At 37.5% G+C, this 22,759-nt stretch overlaps 1 protein-coding gene across 1 annotated transcript in view; it reads left to right on the plus strand.

Moving 5' to 3' along the window:
• The window catches only part of cast (calpastatin), an 82,767-nt gene that overhangs the window by 49,603 nt on the left and 10,405 nt on the right, over positions 1-22,759 (plus strand). Inside the window, 9 exon segments of the mRNA XM_058759050.1 lie at positions 1,916-1,969; positions 16,846-16,908; positions 18,224-18,370; positions 18,831-18,950; positions 19,325-19,429; positions 21,515-21,559; positions 21,666-21,761; positions 21,900-21,980; positions 22,486-22,536. Coding sequence (XP_058615033.1) covers positions 1,916-1,969; positions 16,846-16,908; positions 18,224-18,370; positions 18,831-18,950; positions 19,325-19,429; positions 21,515-21,559; positions 21,666-21,761; positions 21,900-21,980; positions 22,486-22,536 — 762 coding nt within the window.

Consider the following 22,759-nt stretch of genomic DNA (forward strand, 5'->3'; position numbering starts at 1 on the left):
CGCGACTAGTAAAGATTAGGCGCGTTCGACTTGAAGCGGCGCTGCGCAGAATGATCAGTGTATGACATCAAAGTACCGCGAGAGAGATAAGAGAGCAGATGGATCCTTAAGCTTTCGAATCGCTCTCGCGGTACTTTGATCATTCTGCGTTGCGCAGCTTCAAGTCGAACACACCTATAGACTCTTAGGAGCCGGTTCTCTTTGGCAAATCAAATCATATGCGCAACCAGTGAAATTTGATTCTCAAACGAATGATTCAAATGAGTCGTTTTAAAAAAATTTTATCAGTGAATCAAAACACAGCCTACAGCTTGACCATTGTACGGTCCGATTTCAGAATGAATGACTCTTATGAACAGGTTCTTTGTAGTGAATCTAAACACATGTGAATCATTCGAAACAGTTATTTAATTTTGAACTTACGATGCACGATTTGACAAGACATGGGTATGGGGATGGGGATGGGTATGGGTGGGGGTGGGTGTGGGTATGGGTGGGGAAGATGTCGTGGCCACAAATTCCTTTCCACGATACAATAATAAATCGTGGAAACGAATTAGCTATTAATTCGTGGGTACGATGTTTTTTCCCGCATGTGCGCGGCTTTGTAGCAATTTAAACGCAATTTATTCAACATGTCTGACTCAAAATAGGCCTAAGAGCGGTTCAGTTCGAAGTCCTAAAACCTGGAAGAAAAAATTTAATTTTCTGCGTCTTGTTCCATTGGAAATGTTCATTTAAGGGTAAAATATAAGGTCTGTTGTTAACAAAACATTGCATGGTTTAATAGAGACTGTTTTTAAAAAGTTACAGGAATAATTTGATCTAGATTCTCATGAAGCTTTAAGACATGCCACTACAAATAAGTGTTAGACTTTCTGAGTATGTTTTCGTTGCAAGAAACCGAAATATCCTGTAACCACAGTGTTGGGCAATAACTACAAAGGAATGCTTGGGTGGAAAAACAAGGACTTTTTATAATGCGCAATGCAAATTAAGCAGCAACTTTCACATTGCATCGAAATGCAAAAGAGACACCACATCTTGAAACCAAGATATACAGCCCCAATCATTTATTTGCTGCAATTATTGGTAGTGTTCTGGTACCCAGGCTCACGGGAGTGGCTTTATCTGAGAACGAGACAGCAGCGCACCTCACTTGAATGAAAGAAGCTGGCGAACAGAACTTGAGGAAGTCAGTCTAGCAAACTCTCTAGCCTTCAAACGATTCTTCCTCCGCCATGGCGTACGCTGCGTATTGGTCAAACACCGTAAGTAGATCCGTGCCATGATTTGAACAGCACAGAAAAATATTAACTTACAATATAAAACAAGTCGTAGTGATCAAAGGAGGGTATTTTTATAGAGCTGACAAATGTAAACACTTCAGGATTAAGCTGATCTTTGTACTTTGCACACACAGGCGCAGTTATTTAAGAAAAGAAAAAAAAACAGTAGTTTAATATTAGAAGTTGGGCGTTGTCGCATTTAGTGTAGCCTAGTGAAATTGGGTTTGAATGCGTTTGCATGTAAAGTTTCCTCAAGTGTTGTGCCGGAAACTTGAGTCGCTTTGCAATTGTAAAATCCGAGAGAAGGTAAGAGAATTCAAAGAATGTCATATGGCTTATGCACTGCGGAACATCAAAGTGTCAACCTAAAATAATAATGTAATAAGTTATGTTCGAAAGTCAACGAGAAATGACTGAAATGGAGTCTAGTTAAATGTCAAAAATAGAGTATTTTCTCAAGAATGGTTGCGTTAATGCTTTTTACTCAGATTTGTAGTGTTATATTCCTCAGATAGACTGTTTAGCCATAACTTTGGGCGTAGTAACATGTTGAACCCTCAGGTTATTGTAAATTTTGACAGGGTGCTAAGTCACTTTTCTTTGTGTCGGTCTTAATTTCTTTGTAGAGAGGTGATGCTTCACTACAAAAAGCCAATGTTCCTCAGACATCAAGGTTCCAGGTAAGATATAATTTACTGTTTCTTTTGAAAATATATTTCAGAATAGAATTATTATACAAATATGCTACACTATCAAGGAAAACAGTGGCAAAAGGTACATCTTTGTACCTTGTGTATCCGTAAATGCTACATATTAGTACCAAAAGTGTAGGCTTCATAATGTTAAAGGGTGCCACCCCAATGACAACTTCATATCTTTTTTCTGAGGGTTCCCACGGTCATGGAAAACCTGGAAATATTATATTTTTAAAGCTGTGCTTTCCAGGCATGGAAAGTCATGCAAATGAACAAAATCATATTAATTTCTATAGATTGTTGTTTTTTATTACACTTTGTGAATGTCTTGTCTGTGAAATTATTATTTTTAAATAATAATAACAAAGTTTGGAGTCCAGTTAACCATGAATGACTGGAAAATTAATGTAAATTCATTCAAACTGCTAAAACAATATGTGTAATGTCTGCACAAAACTTGCATAATCCATTCATCAAGAATATACTTCTCATGGAGCATTGACACCCTCTTGTGGCCTATGAAAGCCCTTGCCAGTCACTGACCTGCAGTGTAGCAGAATTATTGCCCCCAATCAGTCTAGTGTCACAGATATGAACTGTAATTCTTCAAAGCCATGAATGTTTTATCACCCAACTCTGCCATGTTTGCACATCCAGCCCAGAAAATGTAAAACAGCATTCCTGTATAACACAATCTTCTTCAGAGAGCCATACCCACAGAGACAGTGGTGGAATGTTTTTATGAATGTGCAGTGCATTAAAATATATTGATTTTGTAAGGCTAGAAGGCCTCTGCTGGTGTGGCTGCAGTGTTTCAGTGTCCTGTGACTGTCATGAAATGTTCTCAGGGACATTTTTGTTACTATATATATATCTTTAAACTCCACTTCATCAGGTACTCCAGTTACATTGACAAACACCGGGCACCGGCCTGGCAATGCCAGGGGCCGCTAAACTCAATGTAATGCATAATGTTAGTTGGTATATTATAAATATAGGAAAGTTTTAGGAGGATCAATTAAAAAAAGCTTGAACGTCTCTGAGTGTTTCTCAAGATAACACAGCTGGTTTAACTTGCTCTGTGAGCTCGCAGATGAAACACTCAGGTGTGTCTGCAGTTGTGTGCCTGATTATCTCACGCATTTACATGTCTGTGGATCAGAGATTTTTTTTTTTTAACAGCTTAAACCATTAATAATTAGTAGTCTTCTGCCTTCAGGTGTTCATGTCAGTTAATGTTCTCATAACTTGAGTCTAAGTGCTTCTGATAGTTGCAGGAGGATATATGGGTGTGTCGAACCTTTTGTTTCACAGAATCATGCTTGTGCGTGTGCGCTTTTGCACATGTCTGCACAAACACAGGATGTTCTTCTGCGAGAGGTCGAGCTTCACTTTTTCCTTATGTATTGAATTACTCAAATGTGGACATCATGGCTTTTTAGTTGTAGTTTTGTTGTATTTGAATACATTTTAAAATGTCATTTATTCCTGTGACGTAAAAGCTAAATTTGCAGCAGCCATTACTCCAGTCTTAAGTGTCACATGATCTTTCAGAAATCATTCTAATATGCTGATTTGCTGCACAAGAAACATTCACAGTTGAAAACGGTTGTGCTGCGTAATATTATTGTAATACGTTCAGGAGTCTGGAAAATGGAGGAATAAATTGACCTCATCATTTAGATTTGACCTTTAGTATGTTTTGCCCTCTGTTTGACTCTGACTGGTGTTATCTAATTGCAGTGTTTGTGTATTTCTAAGTAGCACTCTGTAAATAATAAGCCATGTTGTGTCATTTGTAATATGAGGTTCCTTTGGGCTTCTTTCTTAATCGACATCATGAAGATTGACGCTAAGCGTTTCAGTGTGTTGCTGTTGATTAAGGCTTCATATGTCGAAATGAAGCCCCCTGGAATGCAAGTTAGCATTTCCAGTCAGGTGGTGAGTTGAAAGGTTTGATATCTCCTAAAATTAAGATGTGTAGTGCTATATTGTGAATATGCTACTTTGCAGAAGAAGAGAGTTCATCTTTGTGATTGTTATTCTCTGATCATATAATATAGTAAAACACAGAAAATAGAAGACTGGAAATTGTTTCTTTGCTTTTTTTTTTTATGACATTTTAATGTCAACATTGTATGATGTACTTTAAGACTATTTTATGTACACTTGATTGCACAAGTTTCTGAAAGATTATTTAATTACATTCAGGCAATGAATTTACTCCAGGTAGGGTTTGTAGGTAAGCCGATTTCTCATGGTCTAAAAAAAACTGCAATGTTCGTTGACTTCTGGTTGTCTAACACGCATAACTGCATGTCCACATCTGATGAGATGCCAGTTGAAAATTATGGATGTTCACACCCAACAAATCTCACTGAACAGGCATGCTTTGTTCTCAGCATTTGGGGTGGATACAGTGCATCGTGGTTAGGCATTTGAGACATGTTTTTCGTGAGTGCGAGTCCCTGATTTCTGTTCTGCACATTTAAAACACCGTTTGGTGCTCTGATGAATGAGAAACTCTTGCTAGATGCTCAGTGTAAAAATATAATGCTTCCTTCTCTTGAAATGTGACTTTCTGCTGATTAGGAGGGTTTATAGAGATTTCTTTGGCTTTAATGCTTTAAGGATACTCAAATCTGGCTCGTGAGATCCACTTTCCTGCAGAGTTTAGATCGAACCTTAATCAAACACACCTGAGCATGCTAATCAGTGTCTTCATGATAATTAGAAAATCACAGGTAGGTGAGTTTGATCAGGGTTGGAGCTAAACTTTGCAGGAAAGTGGATCTCGCCAGCCAGATTTGAGTATCACTGCTTTAAAGGGATAGTTCACCCAAAAATAAAAATTCTGCCATCATTTACTTTCCCTCATGTCCTTCCAACCCTGTCTGACAGTAAGTCATACAGGTTTGAAACAACATGAGATGACATGAAATTCTCTCTTTGGGTCGAGTCGATAATGTCTTTAACATAGTCTCACTTGGCAACAGATGCATAATCAAGCACAGAAAGTTCACTTTTTTCACTACAATCACTTTTGTCACATATAGTCCTTGCCACTATGAATTATAAGTTACCGCACCTATGTTTCAATTAATTTGTTTTGTTAGTTCAAGATTTTTAGTGTCTGTTGTATGCACATCCTGGAAATGCACCATAAAAATAACCATAAACGTTTACCTTTGGATCATACCGTGTGAACATTCACATACTCCCTGGCTATCCCTGCTTTAAAAGTGTCAGACGTCTTGGTCAGGCGGTATAAATTCCACGTGCTTCCCTATTTAGCCATTCCTCCTTCCCTCCCTCCCTCCTTTTAATTCTGCCTCCAGTAAAGTGACATAGCCTCGCCCCCTTTGCCCTAACCACTCCCCTGGCCCCTCCCCCTGCTCCCTGTGCCTGGAACATGCTGTAGCTCAGACATCAGATACAGCAGAGCCACAGAGACGACGTCAAACACTCCGCATTGGTAGACATGGGCCAGATCTTCAGCTGGATCCGCGGCACGCGGGACCAACCGGCCCTGCAGGACGTCGCTGTAGAACAACAGGTGTTGCTTAATGGATATTATCCTGTTGAGGTCTCAGAGTCTTGTGTGTGCGCATGGGTTTGTTTAGTATGGTGTTTGAGGTGCAGTGACTGACTTAGCAGTGTGAGGATATGATTGTTGGCTTCTAAATGTGAGCCTGAGTTTGTGCTGGTCAGGAGGTCTTGGCTTTGGTCCCACAGCAACCGTCCGAGGGAGGAGGAGTGCTGGAATGTGTGAGGATTGCTGGGAAATGTTTTACAGAAAGTGGAAATATAGGGACTTTTAGCACTTACATAAAGCTGCAGCTCTAACAAGGACTTTCAGTTGCTGTTATCTGTTTTACTGCCAATATTATGACAAATCCATGTGTTGCAATGCACAGTAATTGTTTGTTGATAGCGTTTCTGGGTGTGTTTCTTAAAAGAGCACTGTGATTCATTAGACTATTAACGATTCTAGATTCTAAAAAATAAAGGTTCTCTATTTGCACCTATGGTTCTATTGGCCTCTTTGGTTCCATAAAGAACCTTTAACATCCATGGAAACTTTCCTTTCCACAAAAGGCCCTTTCTAGTGGAAAAGCATTCTTTAGATCTTAAAATGTTCTTGGACTTAAAAAATGGTTCTTTTAAGAACTGATGAGTGAAATGTTTTTTTTTTTTGCAAAATTCGCAATTATTCTGTCTTGAAAGTGATTCATGATGCCTTTGGTTTGCTTTAGTAGTTTGAAAATATTGCTTGATATTGCTGCCTTTGCTTCTGAATTTTGCTTCTGATATTTTAGCCTATTGATTTTCCTACTGTGATTCATGATGCTGCTAATATCATCAGTTTACTTCCTGCAATCTAAAACTGGTGTTATGCAGATGTCATGGGTAGCTGTGTCATTTTGAGCATGAGCAGAACTCTCTGATATGTGGCTGATGTTGTTCAGTGGGCTGCTATCCAAGTGCTGCACATTCCCACAGTGCAACATGCCAGCCTGGTTCAGCATCAGCTACTGACGACGTTAATGGCCCGAAGGAAGACACTTGCTCACTTTCACTGTGTGCATTGTTAATTTACATACAGATCTTTTAAAATGTAACAGAAATCCTAGTGAGAAAATAAGTTCTCTAGTTGTGTATAGTGCGTACTCTTGACTGCTCAGAAGTTCATTTTAACCAAATTTTTGTCATGATATTAATGAACTATAGTAAAACTACATGATTTGATTGATTTTAATCATTTATGTTGCCGGAACATATTTTGATAATTATTGTGAATGTCTTACAGCTTTAAATAGTTATGATAATAATAATAGAATTCAACTTTTTTAATGTTTTTAAAGATTTATACAAGCTAATATTGAATATATAACAATCAACTAAAATAAAACATTTAAAATGTAAGAATTTAACAAATATATTGGTAAAAATTTGTAAAGATATCACAGTAATTGGAGCCTTTCAAAAGATTAAAGGCAAGTCTTGTGTGTGTTAAAAGAAATCGACAGTTTAGTGTGTTTTATCAATGGGTGGATGATCAGAACCATCTGGTTATTTGCTGATATCACAGATTTTTAAATTTATCATTATCATTCAATACTGAGAAGAAGAAAAAAAAATTATATAGGATATTTCATTGTGTCTTGTGTAATTGTGTGATCCCTTATTTTACATATATATTAACTTTGCCGTCATAACACTCAATTAATCTTTAAAAACACTAATAATTTAATAATCTTTAGCCAATTTCAATTTACTTGTAGCATTTAAAATGATTAATTCATAGTTTTGTCTTCAATTTAATCTGGCAAAATAGTGTTGAATTTGAATATTTGCAATTTGTTGATTATGAATAGAAAATCTTATAATAAATTGCCATTGGGCTAAAAATACAGTTGCAAGACTTTGTTGGGGTATTTATGAGCATTAATTCTGTTGTCAAGTGATTTGAGCGTATTGTGCAGGGTGTATTGATCTACAGTGGTTTGTGCACTCAGTTAGTGACGCACTATTGATCTGAACAGCTAGAGGAACATGTGTTTCGACAGCCTGCAGTTCCAATAGCTTACACATTTCTATTTCTGTATGTTTGAGTCTGTAGGTGTGTGTATTTGCAGATTCAGCAGCTAATATGGGGCATTTAAAGCATGAGATGGTATTTTTGTACCCTAGGTTGCCTCAGAGAAGGACTGTTAGATTTCTCAGCTGTTGACTCGATACAGAACACTGTCTGAATGCAAACGTGTTTATGCTGTCTGTCTTTTAGAGGTTAAACATCTGTTTGAATGCCCCTGAGTCCATATTGAAGATTCCTGCATTTTCTGATCATGATCAGAGACTGAATCAAAAACATTACTATGTTCATTGCCCAATCATACATCATGAGCTGTGCACACTTGAGCAACAAGAACTCCCTCCCTTGCGAGTTACCTCCCTAGGCAACATTTTATGGCATCATAATTGTGTTAGACATCATTGTGCTGCCTAAAAAGATAGATGGCCTAATTTTGGCCAAATTCTAAGGCATCAGCACATGCACTGCCATTTGTGGAGAACGTAAACCCAAACTAAGTTCATTAAAGAACACTGAAAGAACTAAAATAAAAATAGCTCTTTAATTATCTAATCTAATTTTGTATTTGTGCATGCTGATTGTCAACTCGGACTCTGTGCGCTTCACATCAGGATGCTATTGGTGTAGACAAAAAGGCAGCTTACTAGAGTTTGGAACAGAACTTGTTTTTGGAACTTGTTTTTTTGAGGTGCTTGAATAAGCGACAAACAGCAAACTGAATTCAGATGCCTGACTCTTGGACAGAAACTCAGTCAACAAACCACATGGAGAACAAACTACTAAATATAGACACGTTGCTGCACAGGATGTCAGGAGTACCTTCAGCCACTTTCAAAGTCATTAATACTTAATACTAGTGCTGGGCGGTATTCGGTTCATACCGAATACCGGTGTTTATTTAAATAACGTTCGGAACGCGACACTGTTTGAGAGGGTCTCTTTTCACTATTGCATTGTGGCAAGAACACAGCTGTATGTGTTACCTATAGTCTTTGGTGTTACTAAGCGTGAAAGTTCTGAAGCTGTAGAACGAGATGACACAGAAGAACTCATCCACAATATCCACCGCCCGCTGCCACCAGCTCCCGCGTCTCACACACACGAGCGCGACTTTAGCACTATATTTAGCAATTTTTAGACCCTTTTAGCGGCTTTTTTTTCCATAGAATATACAAACTGACAAACCTAGCAACATTTTTGGATAAACCTTAGCTATGGTTCAGTTGGAAGATATCGCCAGTGCTGCCCCGCGAGCGTGAGGTCTGACTCTCCCGGTGCAGTGTCGTGTCTCTCTGCGTCTGTTCTGTGCAGCGAGCGGCAGAGAAGCACCGCATTCAGCTGGCCGTATTGCCGCATACTCGTTAGTAAATGAGTACAAAACAGCGTTTCCAAGCACTTGCCGCTAACTGACTGTTTGGAATTATTAATATGAGCATAGTTTGTCTGTTAATATTATGCACTTTTTTTGTTTGTTTATTTTTTATTTCGTTATTCAGACGCAGGCAGTGCGCTGCATAGCCGCTCTTTAGTGTAATGTTAGATGCATATTGATTTTATCAGACGATGTCGCAATTATAAATGAGAGTGACTCATGGTTAACGTATTAATGGGTCGTGTTTAGTCACTATTTAGTGTGGAATTTTTCTACAATATTCGCTCATCATGACAGTAAAATAGGGCATTCTAAGTCAATCTACTGCAGTTTTTCCTCCCTCAATCAGTAGAAAATGTGGTTAACACCCGGTCATGCATGAAAAAAAAAAATACCGCAATATACCGTGAAACCGGTATAATTTTGAAAAATACCGTGATATAAATTTTTGGTCATACCGCCCAGCACTACTTAATACTTAAACGTCAGATTTTTTAAGAACTGTGAGTCAAACATGTTTATACATTAACATGCATGTATGTACATGAATGTGTGAGAGATTCTACTCGCTTTCTTGCAGTCTGTCCAAAGGTATTGCTATTCTGACATTAAGCTTCTTTTGTGTACTTTTGGGGCTGTGTGTCCTCATCTAGTGAAAGTTTCCAACTTTTATGGCCACCCAGACCACAAATGGAAAGCCATGAGTGAAAGAAAATGCATTACCTGAATCTTAAAGACCATAAAATCAAAATGGGAGTTGTGTGGCTTTTAGTCCATCAGACATACACCATTAGCTATAAAGCTTTCTATATAATGATCTTCGAAAATGAACTTTTGGACCAAAATATTGATCCTATGATCAATATTAAAGACTATTGGGTATTTTTTGTTGGCTAAAAAAGGGAAACACCCTTTAATATGTCCCACACTGTTTAAATAGAAAATATGTCGTCACAGGACAGAAAACTGCACTTTCATGGGGTCTCTATGATAAAATCTAAAATACGCGCTTCAGGCTTTGAATGACAGCACCACAATTATCATGAAAATCAATTGCCATTGAGATGAATGGGAATACTAACGAATAGCTTTCTCCAGCTATATTAAAAGTCAAGGACCGCTCAAACAAACAGAGCAGTGTTTTAATAGGGTGACCTCCAAGTTGTGTACAGCGTTCACAGAGCCTGGTTTGTTTTTGAATGTTTTCTATTCATTTTATCAGTTCTGAGCCTGCAGAACTTGAATTGCACATACAAAGACTCTGAAATTCATTCCTAGATTTCATCACTGCCACATCTTGACCTCTGTGTCTGGGTGGGACTCTGATGACAGACTCATTTATTAACAGATAAGGGTTGCTATGCAACTCTCCTGTTTAGTCACTCACTGTTACTTGTCCTGCTGAAGCCTGCTTCATGTTCACAATTCACACACCTCTCTAGGCTGAAATGATCTCTAAAAAGCCCAGATAATTCCTATTTCTTTTGGCGATGCAGTATATTATAGAATTAAAACGGATTGAATTGACCGTTTGCGTAGACTTTAAACAGATGGACGATAAAGAAATCTAATCTGGTTGTTCTGTCAGGAGAGGATAACTCAAGCACTGCACTATCTGTTGCGTTTGGTCAATGGTTCTTTCCTGTTTTCCTTATTTGGTTTCATTCAAAGGTCCCCTGCCTCAGAAGTTGCTCTGTGGAATGCAGCTGCATTCCAGCACTCGCATGACAATAAATAGAGATTCTGGGTGTATATTGGAGTTTGATGTGTTTTGTGATAAGCGCAGTGTGAACCTCAGAATCTCCAGCCAGCTGCACCCACTGTGACTGATTTTGCTGTCACCGATGTGTGAGCTTTGTCACCTGGACAAAAGCTTTATGTGAGATTGTACAAGCATTTAAGTTGTGCAAAATGTGCTACTGTATTACCATAAAAGTATACAGTTACACAGAAAAACCATAGTAATTACATTTTTGGGCATGATGATGGTTATATAAATATTTATGACACAGCTGTTGTGCTCCTGGGGAAGCCATTTCAAGACTGTCCTTTGTCGTCAGCCTCTAGCTCTACTTCCCTTGTTTTCACTGAGTTATAGCAGATAATACAATATTACATAATCTAATAAGCGTCACATCAAATACATTATGTATTTAAAAAAAAAAAAAAATGTGTGTATATATATATATATATATATATATATATATATATATATATATATATATATATATATATATTATTATTTTTTTTATATTAGTGCTGTCAAGCGATTAATCGCATCCAAAATAAGTCTTTGTTTACATAGTATATGTGTGTACTGTGTATATTATTATGTGTATATATAAATACACACCCATGCATGTGTATATATTTAAGAAAAACATGTTACGTTTATATATTTATATAAAATATAAATTATATGCATATAAATATATACATGTACATATTTTGAAAATATTTACTGTATGCGTGTGTATTTACATATACATAATAAATATAGACAGTACACACACATATATTTTGTAACTAAACTTTTCTTTTGGATGCGATTTAATCGTTTGACAGCACTAATGTGTGTGTGTGTATATGTGTGTGTAAATATAATATAATACGATTAATAAACATTATTTTTTAAAATACTATTTTATTTTTCATTTTGTTTTTACCTTGATTTATATTAAATAATATATTATGTATATTATTATAGACTACATCTCAAATTTGTTTGAGATATAAGGTCTTATATAAAATTAACACTATATATAATTTCTTTTAATACACTAAATGTATATGTAACATGGCTAAAACATTTTTCATGTTTTAAGATTCATTTTATTTTAATTTAATCATTAATTATCAAATAATTACACATCCACCTATTTTTTTTCACCTTAAGGATTAAAGTTATTATTTTCATAGTATTCTCATTGATTGATTTTATGTTTGATTTCACCCAGTGTGTACACCAGAGGGCGCTCTTTTGCCATAAAAGTGTGCTTGGTTTTGCCCTGTTTTTGGTTTGTAGTCAAAATGGCACTCTGTCTGAACAAACAAACCAGTTAAGCCTTTTGTTTTACCAGTAGGAGTGTATATGAAGGCAGTGAGTCAAAGCGTGCAGCGGCTACGTAACTACACCATGTTCCTCTTACATAAGCTCTGGCTCCAATTCTGCAGCAAGTCCGAGCTTCCGTTTAAAGCATTGCTGATGACTCACCCAGTTGTTTTTCCATCCTTTGCCTTTTTTATGTGCATTAACACTCTCTCTCTCTCTCTCTCTCTCTCTCTTTCTTTCTCTCTCTCTCTCTCTCTTTTTCTCTCTCTCTGTTCTTTTTCCATAATCTGGGTGTGGCGGATTGACGCGCATGTGATGCTGTTTCTCTCTTTCTCTGGGCTGATGGTAGGTTGTGCAGTTCAGATTCCTGAGCAGTGAGTGTACCAGACACACCCAGCCTAACAGGCATGAACTGGAAGGTTTGCACTGCGTCTTTTTCTTCACCGGCCTCTACAGAAACGTGCACAACTTCTTATCAGCCCAGACCCCTTCAAACCACTGCAGTCAGCCTATCTTTGAAACCCATGACCACCACCCCAATTCCAACTTCCTTAGTTGTATGGAAACAGTCTTGTTTATTTTTCCTGGCTCGCTGTGCAGATGGGCAGGACCCCTTCACTCTTGACCAATCAGAACACTTCTACATACAGGGGCGGGGCATCAGCTGTTGAAGTGGCATAGTGGGAGGAGTTTAAGGCTTCTGGCTTCACTGCTGGGCGTGTTTCTGTTAGTATATGCTTGTATGTGTGCATAAGGGATATATTTTGTATATTTCAGGCCGAGGGAATTTGAAGTGACTCTCTTTTAGATTGGATTACAGGGGAAAGTGAAACAGGACACTCGTTTTTTTTTTACAGATGGTACGTATCTACCGCTCTTGCATTTCTGTCTGTGGTTTCCTGCCGCTGTACCTGCCTATAGCTGAAGATTGTGCCAGCTGCACTGCAGTTTGTGGAAACGATTACAGTGCTTTTGGCACGCAAGAAACTGCTTGTTTCATTGTTGTCTGAGACTGAAAAAGCCTCAGCTCATTTCTTACTATAATGTCTGAGCAGACTTCATCAAAACTATCAGGAACTTGTTTAAACATCTGGTTACTAAGTTTTCTGTTTTTGTTTACTGCAATGGTTTTAGGGTTTAGAAGGTTTTAAGCAATTTTACATGTCAGAATGAGAGCTGTCTGGCACTATGCTCACATGTTTGTGACCTCAGTGTGCCATTTTCATATTTTGTAGCCTTCCATTTTGACATGTCTGGAAGCATAGCTGGATAATTAATTTGTTTTGTAATGCAACAAGCATGCTACACCCTGTCTGATTGGTTACAGATTTTTGTTGAAGCTGACAACCAGATGGAATTTAGCATACACTTGCTTAGTTTACATTAGTGCCATTATGAACTGTTTTGGAAATCTGTATGTTCGCTTTTACGTACCTCAACTTTAAACTTTTTGCTGTGGACTCACAAGAATGCAGTTACAGCATCTCCAAAACAGGTCAAACAAACTAACTGCATTAAATTTTCCTCAGTTCTACTATAGTATACCATTCACGATTACATTTAGCCTATACTTTGCTGCTGGCCATTTAGTACATACTTCAAGTGCATATTTGACAGCTTGCAAGTAGCAACTTGAAGTCATTTTCCACATCCAGGATGTTACCTCATAATAAAGTTATGGCATTTGTAATGTCTTACATGTCTTACAGAATCTTACATAATTCTTCATATTTGTGTAAATCACTTCTCTAGTCCCAGAATTGATTGCAGTCACTTAACTAGTTGGTCTTGAAATACAATCTGCCCTGTGTCATGCTAATCTGTGCGCTACTGAACCTCTCATTATGCCAGTAAAACCTGCCCATCCTTAAACCTCAATGCCATACAGTCATTACATATTGGTTGTCAAAATACAGAAATGTTGTCGTCATAGCAGTTGCCTAATAGCTGGTCTTCAACAAACGCTTTGAATGAGAAACTTGGGACGTCACACAATGGATTAACTTTCTGTAACTAGATGTGCATTAGTCATGATTTTTGTTGAGGTAAACAATGAGGCAACTAGTGACAAAAGTCCTATAAACCGCAGATTTTTCCTGTTTAGTTGTGCTTTTGAGCGAGTTTGAGTTATTGGGATGTAAGAATCAATGCTAACGTAGCTTACTCATATTTACAAATCGCCTATTGTTATGCTAAAAGGGTGTGTCTACAGATTCAACGTGCGACTCCACCAAACATGCTTCTTCAGTATGGTTGAATTAGAAGAGGGCAGTGGCTCGGAGGCTAGAACAGGTTGGAGAAGACCTGTGTGGTTTGTACCGAACCCGTGATGCTATTTCCTTTGTAACATTCGCTAACGCCTGCTAACAAGTCGTGGTTTCTGGGAGGAGTTGTCAAACTTGGACTGTTCTGCTAAATGTGCACAGATATTGTTGTGTGAAGGATCTGTCTGTGGTGGTTCGATTGTCCTTCATGATATTGAGATAACCGTGTGAGCTTGTCATTTAGGCTGGTCTGAATCATATGTGCGTTTGGGCCTATTTTGAGGTGTTGACACATAGTCTGTGTCAGTGACATCAGCAAAACCCATCCTAGACTATTTTAATCATAAAATTTAATAGAAAACGTATTTAAATTGCTGACTGTCATTATTTGGAGGATCATCTGTCGTAGTTACATTTGAGGTCTGTGGAATGTTTACTTCTATTTTAAGTGCACTGAGTCAGCATCAAATTCATTTCAGTGCTTCTGCACATATTGTCCTTTTAGATGGAACCTGCCCTGTGTTTACCTACAAATGTACCCATAATTCTTTGTTTTTTTTCTTTATTGCTGAGCATGCAGAGTGTTTACCTGACTAAAAAGTATGTATCTAGGTGGTTTCTTGCACGCAACATTTAGCTCTACACCCATGCTCATTCAATTCAATTCAATTCATTCAATTAAGGGTTTTTTTCTGTTGTATTGTTTGTTGAACGGGTTGGGTTATTATGGTATAAGCCAAGTATTTCCAAAATACTTTCAAGAGTTTTTTCTAATGCTGTCCATATGCTCAGAGCCAGTGCTTTTATTATCGTTGTTGCTCATGTATTTTTATTTAGCGCGCAGAGGAAGAGCACAGTGTGATGATGTACACTAAAGGCCCTTGCACAGTGTCTTTGACGGTCAAATATCAGTACAATTGCAAGGACTTGAGCTTCGAGGCTTCCTGAATGACAATTCTGGAAGCCCTTTCTTTTCATATAAAGATGTGGTAGAAATTGTGGCCTTGTGTTTGAGTTTGTGTCAGGCTTGTTTCATTTTCCTGTCCCATTTCTCCTAATTTCTTATAATTTCCAGTCCTTCTTGTCTGTCAGTGTTAAAAATATTAACAACAATAACAACAACAGTTATTATTCTAAGAATTATAATGATAATGAAAGTTCTAGTAATGATTATAATAATGTGAATATTACAAGAATAATTATATGCTAATTATAGTAATATGTAATATTATTATTATTATTATTATTATTATTACAACTATTATGTATATTAATTATATTATCCATTTATTGTTTAATAATTGTCTAATAAATCTTAAAAACTTTAAGACTGTATAATGCTTGATGCTTTGTTTTTATTATTAGTATTAATCAGATTCATTTATTTATTGTAATGATTACATCTAATAAAATGAAGTACGTGAAGAAAGTAAAAGTACAAAATAGTCTTTAAAAAGAAGAAGTGATCTTTAAATTTTTTTATATATATATTCCTTTTAGTTCCTCTGACCTGCCATGACAACCATGTAGGATGTTTTCTTCGAGTCAAGTTGGTCATGTAGGACAACGTGACACAAGCAAAAAGATACAAATTTAATGTAAAGTTATGTGGAATTCAATTTTTTGGACCAATGAGATTTCACGGTGGGTGGGGCTATTCAGTGCAACACTCTATAAATTGAAATTAAGTGATAGACAAAACGTCCCATCACTAATCACTTGCTGGATTGGCTAAAAACCTCAAATTTTAATGGAAGAGCTTTTATCATATTAATAAAATTGAATATTTACCTGTGTCATTATCAACCATCTACCCTCATTCAGTACATAACCTAAAACCTGCTGAGCTTGTTAGAACACTTCATCGAAGCAGTAAATCTATATGTAGGATGCTCCTTGATGCTATGTTCACAAACTGACTGGGTGGAAGAAAAATATAGAAAACGTAAAGGCCAATAGAAAAATGAGCTATTTCATCCTTAAGCAATTGTATTATATGGTGTTTAAAAGTTCGGTGTTAACCGCAAGTGTTTAGAGAGGGCCACACACCATGAATGGCTAGAAGTGGTTGCCATGATTATGGTGGTTTGGTGGTTAAAGGTCTTGCCCGGTAATTCAGAAGCCCTTGTTTAAGATGCAATTTGTGAACTAAAGCTACTGTTAGAGCTACTGTTCTCCTTAGTCCTTACAGTACGTCATCTAGGAATGTTATTGCTTCAGTGTTCAGCGAAATATTGATTTGTATCTATTAATAATGATGCATCTGATTAGAAATCCACTTTGTGCTTTGCATTTGGTACATTTTATCTCGCATTTTGAAATTATGCGCACACATTTAAGTGTGTTTGCTAATGCATTCATGGGTTTCTCTCTCTCTGATTCAGCATGACCTCATGGTTCAAACTAAACTCATGATTTGCATGTGATTCTGTTTTTAATGTAGCGAGAAGGTCAGGGATAGTAATGGGTTCCATAGTTATTTTTTGATGGCAGCAATAAAGTTTTCATAAAAATGTAAATGCATTGTTTTCTCAAACACTCAACTCAACTCTTCTCTTTCTGTCTCTGTTTTTGCAGTCTCAGCAGGTCACACCCACCGCAACATCTCAGGTCTCCACAGCGAAACCTGCACAATATGAGGTAAAATCCTTCATTGTTTTCAGTCGTCATCTCATTTACTCCATTTATTCACATTATCTCATTTATTTGTCTGATGGAAAGACTCCTATTCCACAAAAAGGTTTATATTGCACTTTACAACTTTATCGACCCATCGCGTCTCCACTGGATGTAGATAGTCGCTACTGTGGGACGCTACTGTGCTTTAAAGAGGTATGGTGTCGTAGCTGAACGGAGAACTGGGAAAAGCCTTCCGTCTATTCAGATAAAGTGTTTAATGCTGTTCCTTTAAGAGTGTGGAAAGCTACTTTGTTGCCTGTCCTCAAGTCCATATTCAAAGCTATGATAATGTGTATGTACCTAATAATAAGATTAAACCTTTACAACATCTGCATATACTGTAGTATGAATTAGCTTGAATTGATAGTATAGATAGACTTATAAATAATTCGAGATGATTCCTCTACTGGGAAAAAATACAGAGTTCCTCTTTCTTTTTGAAAAATCGGGGAATTTTAGATGTTCTCAGCTGCAAGATCTTTCATCTTAAAAAAAAAATACTACTCAATTAAAAAAAAATTTTAATCCTTAATTTTTTATGCTCCAGTAGTCATGGAACATCATGGAAAAGCATTGGTGTAAAGGTTTGGGAACCCTGAAGATTTTTGGCAATATGTGAGAAGTTTTTTTGTGAAAAACTAAAGGCCTCTTGCAAGTGCAAAAGTCGCTGCCACAATACGAGGCTGTTGTGGGTGGTTGTCGAGACGCTTGATTTAACAACCAGCGCCATTAAAGTCTATGAGACGACAGAAACAAATCACTGCAATGAGATTAAAAGACAAAGAAGTCTTAATATACTCCTCTTGCATTTGTATGGACTCTTAGAGGACTTTGCTGGTTGCTTATTGAGATTTTTGATTTGTAAACAAATGTTCTTTTCATTTTTCTCGTGGTTATCTGTTGCCTTTGGACAGAGCCTGTTGGGATATTTGGTTGTGGCAGGACATGGTGTCTCCCATGAGGAGTGTCTGCCCTATGACTCACTTTCCCGAATCTAGTTACAGCTGGAGTTTGATTTGCTTGCTTTTAACTGCTGTTTGTGTGATTGTTAATGGTACCAAAACTCCCTGGTTAACAAGTTCTATAGCTGATAAAAATAAAGGTCATGTTCACTTTCCTATACAAATAAAGATCTGCACAGAAAAAGTGTTCTACAAGACTATAGTTGATGCCATTCTGGCACAATTAATAATCTGTCATGATCCTATTGCCTTTCTCTCAACAAGAAATGCTCTAAACATGATATATAATTGCCATTTTCACATCTGCATTGTAGAAAGGACCTATGCAATCGTCTACAGCAGCTGTGACTGTCAAACCTGGCACCACACCTGCAGCTCCTTCAGGAGCATCTTCTGCGGGAGCTGCAGGCGGTGGAGGCTTCACCACCACTCAGAAAGGACCTTCTCAAGTCACGCCACAGGTAGACACCATCCGTCTGCTGGATTTTATCGGACTAGAGGCTTATTTACACCTTCCTCATGCTGGGTTTCATAAGGGCCACACTCTACACTTTTTCTTAAAAACCTCTTTGACTTTCTTTCCTAACTTGCTTTCATTCATGGTTAACATTTTTGGTAAACACTAACACAACACTTTTGGGCTGTTTCCATTTCCACAACATCTGGAAAGCATCTGAAGGACCATTTGTTGCACAAACTTCTCTGTCTACTGGACCTGGTGTTTTTGGGATTTGTTCTTTGGGTTTCAACGCTGAAAACAAGTCACAAGTTTAAACTCTCTCCTCTGCCATTTTGAAACTAAACCCCATCTGCAAACCATCTTTATTTGGTTTTGTCCATCCATCTCATCTCATCTTCATACTTTAAGTGCATTTTGAATATCCGCTGTATTCTGGTCTTACTCCTGCATGCTGATTGCAGGCCACATTCTCTAAACCCACACCTGCACCTTCCGCTAAAGTCCCAACTGTGAGCTCTGGGCCCGGACCTGCTGGAACAACAGGAGTGAAGCCCACAGACCCTCTGAAAGACAAGGCCCAGGTACACCAATGTACAGCATTCAATGGCGTTTTGGCTTCTCTTGTCCATCTTCTTCTGCAAGCAAGATTTCATCGACATGCCAATTTTGTGATCTCATCTTCTGCATGCCAGTTATTGCTTCTTTTACTTCAAGAATTCTCTTTTGATGGATAGTCCCACCTCTGCAATATCTCATTCTCTGATCACCACTCTCATGGTGTTTATCTTTCACACACTTGTGAGGAGTTGCATCATTGCACTTCTGAAAACATAAGACACAGGTCTTATCTTTCTATTCCTTCACTCTGTGGGTTTGCTTTGGCCGGACAATTGCTCAGCTTCGTTTATAAACATGGTGTTAATGCTCAAATATGTGGTGCATATGCTCCTGATAGAGTACAACCGTTCCTTCATCCAAACCGGGACCTGCTAAGGTGGATCCGGCTCTTGGGAAGCCCTCAGCCCTGGCCAGTGCCCAAAAACAGACAAGCGCTCAAAAGGTACTTTAATGGAATGACAAAGGATCATCGGGAGTGCACCAAAATTACATCTGCGTTGTTATTTTACCCTCACATTCTCACACTAAAGGTGCAAATGTGAGACATTTATGCTTGAAAAGAAAATGTATCTTCTTATATTTTAAAAGGGCTTTTGGGGGGAAGTCCTTTTTTGTTTTTGTTTTTTTAACTAACTGCTACCACCAAGTCTGAACTTAACACATTTCAAAACATAACTGCAGGATCTAAACCCACTCTTGTTGGTCCATATAGCGCACGTACACTGGCTAGAAATTGTTAGAAAGGCTGTGAATCATCTGGAAAATATTGTGCACTATTTTAAGCATTGTATTTGTATGTGCAAGCAGTTGACGCATAACAAAACCTTTTTTAAAGGAACACTCCACTTTTTTTGGAAATAGGCTCATTCTCCAACTCCCCCAGAGTTAATAAGTTAAGTTTTACCGTTTTTGAATCCATTCAGCCGATCTCTGGATCTGGCGATAGCACTTTTAGCATAGCTTAGCATAGATCATTGAATCCGATTAGACCAGTAGCATCGCGTTCAAAAATGACCAAAGAGTTTCGATATTTGTCCTATTGAAAACTTGACTCTTCTGTAGTTATATCGTGTACTAAGACCGGCGGAAAATGAAAAGTTGCGATTTTCTAGGCCGATTTGGCTAGGAACTATACTCTCATTCCGGCGTAATAATCAAGGAACTTTGCTGCCGTACCATGGCCGCAGCAGGCGCAGTGATATTACGCAGCGCCTGAAAGTAGTCCCCAGCTATATTATAACTAGTTACCTAGTTAGCGATGCTACTGGTCTAATCGGATTCAATGATTTATGCTAAGCTATGCTAAAAGTCCTATCGCCAGACCGGAGATCGGCTGAATGGATTCAAAAACGGTAAAACTCAACTTATTAACTCTGGGGGAGTTGGAGAATGAGCCTATTTCCAAAAAAAGTGGAGTGTTCCTTTTAAGATTAATTAATGAGAATGATTTAGGTCCTCTAAGTGGTCACCATTTCCTTTTAGGTTTTTCACAATTTTTAATCACTTATTTTGCCTTCAGTTGTTCATTTTATGCACACTTTTATGATTTTGTGGTGTAACACATTGCATTGTAACTTTTTAAATTTCATGTAAAAAGAAAATGGTTCTTCAGCAGTTCTTTGTGATAGTTGAGGTGCTATATAGCACTGCTAAGTGGTTCTTTGGTTCGTGAACCAATTTAAGTGCTATATAGTACCTATAAAGAACCTGTAATGGTTCTTCAGCGGTTCTTTAGGGTGGTTAAGGTGCTGTGTAGCACCATCTTTAAAGATATAGGTGCTATGTAGCACTTAAAGTGGTTCCCCTGTGATTACGAGCCAAAGAACCACTTTTACTGCTAATTAGCACAATTTTTTTTTTAGATTGTACCCACAAACTTGTGAAAGATTAAGGTCATTTAATAAGAAAATATTAAAAAGTATCAGCTAGTGAATGACATGTACATATAAGTATGTCTTGCAATATGCACTAACATTGAAAAGTCTGGGATCAGAAAAAAGAAAAACTGATGCTTTTATTCAGCAAGTATGCAATAAATTAATCAAAAGTGACAGTATCATGTCTCAGAATCTAGACAGTAAAGACATTGTCACACAAAGTTCACATCCACAATGTTTCCAACTGGGATGATAATCAGAAATGTTTATTGAGCAGCAAATCAGCATATTAGAATGATTCCTGAAGGATCATGTGACACTGAAGACTGGAGTAATTGCTGCAGAAAAGTCAAGTTTTACATCACAGAAATAAATGTAATTTTAAAATATAATAGAAAACAGTAATAATGACATTTTTAAACATATTTTACAATTTTGAATATTTAACTGTATTTTTGATAAATGTAAGCATAAGAGGCTTCTTTCAAAAACATTTAAAAAACAACCTGAATCTTTTGAATGGAATTGTCCTGAAAAATCCCCCCCAATGAAAAATATGTGTGATACCTGGGAATGATTTAAGTAGGGTAGTCCAGTCCAGATATGTCAGCATGGAATATAATAAAAAGTTATTTTGCTTTGTGCTGCAGGTGCAAGTGGAAGTGGGTCCTCCAGGAGCTAAAGTGGGTACGGAGGTGAGTTTACATGCTGACTTAATCTTTGTGGTTTCTGTTGTGTGATTATCAGATACTGTGTGTTGAAAACATCCCACTGAGTTTATTTTTATGTGTGTGTGTGTAGGATGTAGATCCGTTTGATGCCCTGTCTGGCACTTTACCATCATCACAACCTGTGGCTCCAAAAGTCCCAGTATTCACTGGACCAGAGGTCAAAGAGGTACTGCATGACTGTAGATAATTCAGTGATGTATAAAACTTAAGCAGTAATAGCATGTGTTTGTGAATGTTGATTATTTACCAGCCTGTGTCTTTCTACACGTGTGTGTTTTCTAATGGGGTGTATTGCATGACTCAGCCAAATGTAAAGGCAGAGAAGGGGGTTATCTGTGGTGAGAGAGATGACACATTGCCGCCAGGATACAGACAAGCAGACCTGGTCAGTTGGAGATCATACGTATTCTTAACCTTTCCTTTTTTCTATTCCTTTTATCTTATTCAGTTGTTAAAGTGATAGTTCAACCAAAAATGATATGCTGTTTTTTCCATGCAACATAAAATGAGGATTTTGAAGAATATGCTTATTGTTCTTTTCGATGCTATTACAATTAATGGAGATTAGGCTTTTAAGCTTCAAAATGGACAGAAATGCACTAAAAAGCATGATAAAAGTAGGGTGTGTGTGTGCTATATATTACAATTCTTCTGAAGCCGTACTGTCCTTCAGACGTTTATTCCTTCTCTCTCCTCACATTTTGTTTCCCTCTTCATAACACCTCCATGAAACCTGGCTTTTTAATTATAGCTTACTGAAGTCTTTTAGAGTCTGTTTTCATTGTTTCTATGTAATTCAAAGCATTGTTTTACGCATATTTTTCAGTCAATTTTCAGCCACTGTTTTAGTCAGCTTTGAGTCTAAATATTAATTTGTCGTTTCCATTCAGGAAAAGAAAACACCTGCTGGAGTTCCTGAGAAGCCTAAAGAAGTTCCCAAGGTAGGAGAACTGTGGAGGCCTTTTACTGTCAGTGTGTTGTTTTTAGCCCATTTATAATCATGTGACTTACATTCTTGTAGTTCACACATACTTTTAAAGTCTACAGTGTTTGCTAGCCTACTTCCCAACACCACATTAGCATTTTGCTTCTTTTTATTACGGTCTCTTTCTCAGTGCATTCTCCTGGTCTTCCTTGGATTCATGCACTAAAAATGCATTTATG

Source organism: Onychostoma macrolepis, chromosome 21 (assembly GCF_012432095.1).
Source record: "Onychostoma macrolepis isolate SWU-2019 chromosome 21, ASM1243209v1, whole genome shotgun sequence".
Lineage (NCBI taxonomy): Eukaryota > Metazoa > Chordata > Actinopteri > Cypriniformes > Cyprinidae > Onychostoma > Onychostoma macrolepis.